Here is a 4,875-nt window from a genome sequence, read left to right on the forward strand (position 1 = left end):
TAAGAACTGTAAAGCACCAGGAAAACATAGATGATTGTTTTTTTTTACAGAGTTTAAGTTCATTTTGAAATGAATCTTTGCTGAATTTCAACAAAGATTGTGTTACAAAGTGCAGTATTTTCATTAATAGCCTGTGTTTACACCAGAAATGAGGATAAATTTATTAGCTATTAAAAAAATATGCCATTCAGTGTGTCTTTTAACCCTACTTCCAAATATTATGATTGATTTGCTTGGAAATGCACCCATGCCTTCTTTCTGTAATAGGGTAAATATAGCCTATGTTAATTTTCATTAATTTTTTTGCGCTTGCTTCTCATCATCAATTGGTTCATTATTGTAAATAAAATCAAATAAAGAAATTGTTTAATAGCCTAGAAGTGCATCTGGCCAAAAATAGAAGTTGCTAGGGCAAACTTTAAGGGTAACAACTAGTATAATTGGTAAATATTCAGATTATCTAGAAACTATTTGTCCTATTGCTACCAAGTGTAATTTAAGGTAATTTTTAAGATAAACTTAGTATCAGTAGGTATAAAATAGACTTACCTTTACAGCCAGAATTTCTCCTTCTCCCTGATGTATTCAGAAATAGCCATCATCAATTGGATCACTATTTAAATTTTATACAATTTCAAAAAAAAATATTAAGAAATAAATCTTTTATGTAGTTTTTGGAATTTTAAATGACCTTTAGCTTTGAAAAAATGAAGTGGTACTTTCATTAATAGCCTATATTTATACCTGAAATGAGGATAAATTTGTTGATTGATTTGTTAGTCATTAAAAAAAATATAACACTCAGTGTGTCTTTTAACCCTTATTCCAAATCTTATAATTGACTTGCTTGCAAATGTACCCATGAATTCTTCTGATCTGAGGGTAGTAATCTAGTTGAAAGGCTATTAAAACTTAGTAAATTGCTGTGATTTTAATGCATTAAGTTAGAGAGAAATTAACACAAAATTGAAACTATCCCTATTGGTTTACTAGTTTTATGAATGTTGCATGATCAACTAAAGGTATAAATCTGTTCTTTGTTGATGATTAATGTATTTGGTCTGTGATGTAAACACACAAAATAAGAAACATATTTAACACATATCCCTTTAAATAAATTTCAGAGACAAAATTACTGAAATTTGGCTATAGTAGTTGAAGATTTCATCTCTAACCTTAATTATTATTTTTGTGTATGTAGTTTTTTTGGATGATGAATGCTGTATTTGGTTCAAGTTGTCAAGGGGCAAATTAATGTAATTACTTAAGGAAATATTTTGCATTTTATCTCTAATAAATATTTTGATCCTTCTTGAAAAGAAACATATATTCTATTGATTTAATATAAATAGTTCTGAATTTTGGTTAGGCTAGTTTTTTTCAGTCTACACTCTTAATCCTTGTTTGATCATTATGTTAAAAAAAAAAAATCCTTTATGTATAGTTCTTGAAGCTATAAAGGACTTGGCAAATCAAAGGATTGGGAAAATCAGTAACTATGATTTCATCATAAGATACACAGCTCTGATATTTATATATTTACTTAGGTAGGTATTTTCCATATTCTCTATATTCAGTTTATCTTAATTGCTTTAAATATTTATGTAGAAGTCTCTTAATTTTTTGTCTGAAGAATACTTTTCCCTTTATTGACTTAGACCTAATAATAATTGCAGCTTTTTTTTCAGAGAAAATCACCAAAAACTTGGTGCTGGTGGGTGAGGCCAATGCTACAAAAAAGAAGAAATAATGGAGCATATAAAATTCTGGTGAAACATATGGAAGAAAATGACCCAGAATGGTATTTTGACTATTTTAGGCTTAGTCCTGAACAATTTAATGAAATATAATCACTTGTCAAAAATGACATTAAAAAGAAATTTACATCCTGGCGGGAGGCTATAAGCACTAAAGAAAGGCTAGCCATTACCCTTCGATACCTTGCAACTGGAGAAAGCAAAAGATCTCTCTCTGCTCAATATTTAGTGGGATGTTCTAGTATTTCAAAAATCATATGTGAGACAACAGAAGCAATTGGGATAAAACTGAAAGACACTTACATGAAATCACCAACCAAGGATGATTTTAAAAATATTGCAGGAGATTTTAAAAGAAAGTGGGATTTTCCTAATTGCCTAGGAGCCATAGATGGTAAACATATCAGAATAAAGTGCCCAGATAATAGTGGATCAAAATTTTATTCATACAAAAAATTTTTCAGTGTTGTATTAATGGCAGTAGTGGATGCCAATTACAAATTTTGTTTCATTGATGTTGGAGCAGAAGGTAGTGCTGGTGACACAGGAGTATTTGGTAGATCAGGTTTTGGCAGTCATTATTGATGCCTCCCTTGATGTTCCTGAACCAAAGGCTTTAGGAACTGGTGCAGTTGTCCCTTATGTGTTTGTGGCAGATGAGGCTTTTCCACTGAAATGCAACATATTAAAGCCATTTCCTGGTGGCTTAGAGCTGATTGATAGGGATAAACAAATATTTAATTACTGTGCTTCTCGAGCAAGGATGGTGGTTGAGAATGCATTTGGGATATTAGCAGCAAGATAGCGCATATTCCACTCACCAATAGACAGTAATATAGAGACAGTGAAAAGTATAATAAAGGCAAGTTGCTGTCTCCATAATTTTATCATAACAGAAAATCAAGTAGATCTAGATTTGTTACCTTCCCTAAGCAAAACAGAAGTCCCAAGTGTTTGGGGACAAAGATTTCAGAGACAGGGCTCCAATAATTATACAAATCTTGCATTGCAAGTTCGCAATAAGTACAAGGAGTACTTCTGTTCATCTGAAGGATTGCTTTTTTATCAAAATAGTTATTTGTTTGAATAAATGTTTTTTACTACATTAGATTTCAAATTTCCAATAGTTTTTACCAATGATACTTCCTTACAAAAGGAGTATTTAAATAACTTTAGTCCTTTTGATGTTTTACTACTATTACTAGCAAGTAACTATAACTAGCACCACAGTCTTAAGCTGCTTGATACCAACATAGTTATACATTCTCTTCTTCCATCCTAATCTATTCAAAACCTCCTTCCCTCTTTATACCCTCCGAGGAATTCACCATTTCCATTAAATCTTTATTTACAGCATCCTCTCCCCATGGCTGCACAACCCTCTCTCTATTTAGCCCTAGAAAACTGGGGAGAAAAGGACAATTTTTGGCAGTTTATCATCTTTAATTCACAGAACGTGCCCTAGCCATGTCAACCTTTCTGTCATTGCAGTCCTAGAAAGTAGGATTGAACCACACTTTCTGCACAGCCAACTATTTGAAATACAGTCAGTCAGCTGGGAACCTAAACAACCATAGGCCATTTCTCTCAAAAGCATCTAGAAAACCTTCCTCCATTTTTAGAGCACCCATGCTTCATAATCATATTTGACCACAGTCATCACTGTAGCTTCCAAAATTCTAAACTTAGTTTGCAGATTCATTTTCCTGTGATTCCAAACTTGTTTTTAACCATGAAAAACACTGATCCCTTGATAAATATTTTGTTATGCATCTTCACCTTTGCATCTTTGATTATTTCTTGCAGTCCAGTCAAGAATGTAAGTAAAAATAGTCTTTAAGCATTCATGAAAAGACACAACTTAAGTGCAGAATAGATGTAATTTCCCGTCCAAAAACCATAAAACAACAACGAAATTGATTTTTAATATCAATCTGTTTTTGTTTCATGGTTATCAAAGGGGAAATAAAAAAGCTGTGATTTTTTTTGCTCTTCTGAAAATTTACAGTTATGGAGATATGACCTTTTGATACCCAACTGAAGATTTGCTCCCTGACTTTTTCCTGAGAAAAAAACACAAAGATGGTTAAAATTTCTTTTCATTAATGTTTAATAATTCTTAGGAAACGTTAAGAATAACTAATCTTAGAATTTGTAAAATGACACCTTAAAATAGGTAAAAAAAAGGGTAAAAGTTAGAATGTTTCGAAACGAAAAAAAAGTTAATCTTGATAATTATCATAAGACAATATGTTATTTTCTATTTTAAAAATTACTTCTTGCAATTTTAGTCTTGCTAATACTTTTTGTTGTGGCGTGAAGTGACGCATTTGTGCTGCAAGACTTGCACAAAATGCATCATCTGTATCTTCTTTATTCATAATCATCGATAGAAGAGTTTTCTGTGTGTCTTCTGTATCTTTTCTGGCCCTCTTTTTGCCCTTTTGAGATGCTGGACTTCTCAAAGTAGGGTCCATTTCAGGTGTTGGCACAGCACTTGAAGAACCAGACTCTAATTCTGATAAATCATGTTCTGTTACATGAGAAATTCCTCTTTCAGCTTCAAAAAACACTTCGAAGTCAGGGTCTGCAACATCAGCAATTTCAAAATCTGGTTCCTAATAACAAAAACAACCTTTAATTGAAAAAGTGATATTATATTTGAAAAAAAGGATCTGAAAAACAAAACTAGAACACGATTTTTATAAATACATATTAATATTTTAATTAATAACCAATATTAAAATATATAATAAATATATTAAGAAGAAAATTGAAGAAAAATAAATAATTAAATTTAAAAAACAAAACAACAAAATTAAATTAAATACTAGTTAATCATCAGAAAGAGACTGTCATTAAGTCTAAAGGACAATGAGGTTTATAAATATCAAATGTTGCAAGATATCACTTTAATTCTAGGATGATTGTGGTTAAAAAAAATCTAAAACTTTGTCTAGCTAAGTTAGTGTTACATATGATTAATACTGCTTTGAACTTGATGGGCAAGGGTTTTTATCAACATTTAAATTTATTTGGGTTTCATAAGTCCATACATATTTGATGGTCATTAATTTAATCTTTGTTTAGCTGTATAAATGTTGGGGATGGGACACAT

General features: G+C 31.1%; 1 protein-coding gene across 1 annotated transcript; it reads left to right on the forward strand.

Moving 5' to 3' along the window:
- The first annotated feature begins 2,025 nt into the window (after positions 1-2,025).
- LOC148950325 (uncharacterized) lies at positions 2,026-2,848 on the forward strand. The gene has a single exon (XM_089091558.1). The coding sequence runs from the start codon at positions 2,245-2,247 to the stop codon at positions 2,560-2,562; it is 318 nt and encodes a 105-aa protein (XP_088947684.1). The 5' UTR covers positions 2,026-2,244; the 3' UTR covers positions 2,563-2,848.
- Positions 2,849-4,875: the final 2,027 nt, after the last annotated feature.

The sequence above is a fragment of the Artemia sp. Qi Xiang Cuo genome, chromosome 7 (genome assembly GCF_049724085.1).
Source record: "Artemia sp. Qi Xiang Cuo chromosome 7, ASM4972408v1, whole genome shotgun sequence".
Lineage (NCBI taxonomy): Eukaryota > Metazoa > Arthropoda > Branchiopoda > Anostraca > Artemiidae > Artemia > Artemia sp. Qi Xiang Cuo.

Bases quoted from the DNA above. Each gene is read 5' to 3' on its own strand.
- LOC148950325 (XM_089091558.1), top strand. From the start codon at position 2,245: ATGCCAATTACAAATTTTGTTTCATTGATGTTGGAGCAGAAGGTAGTG.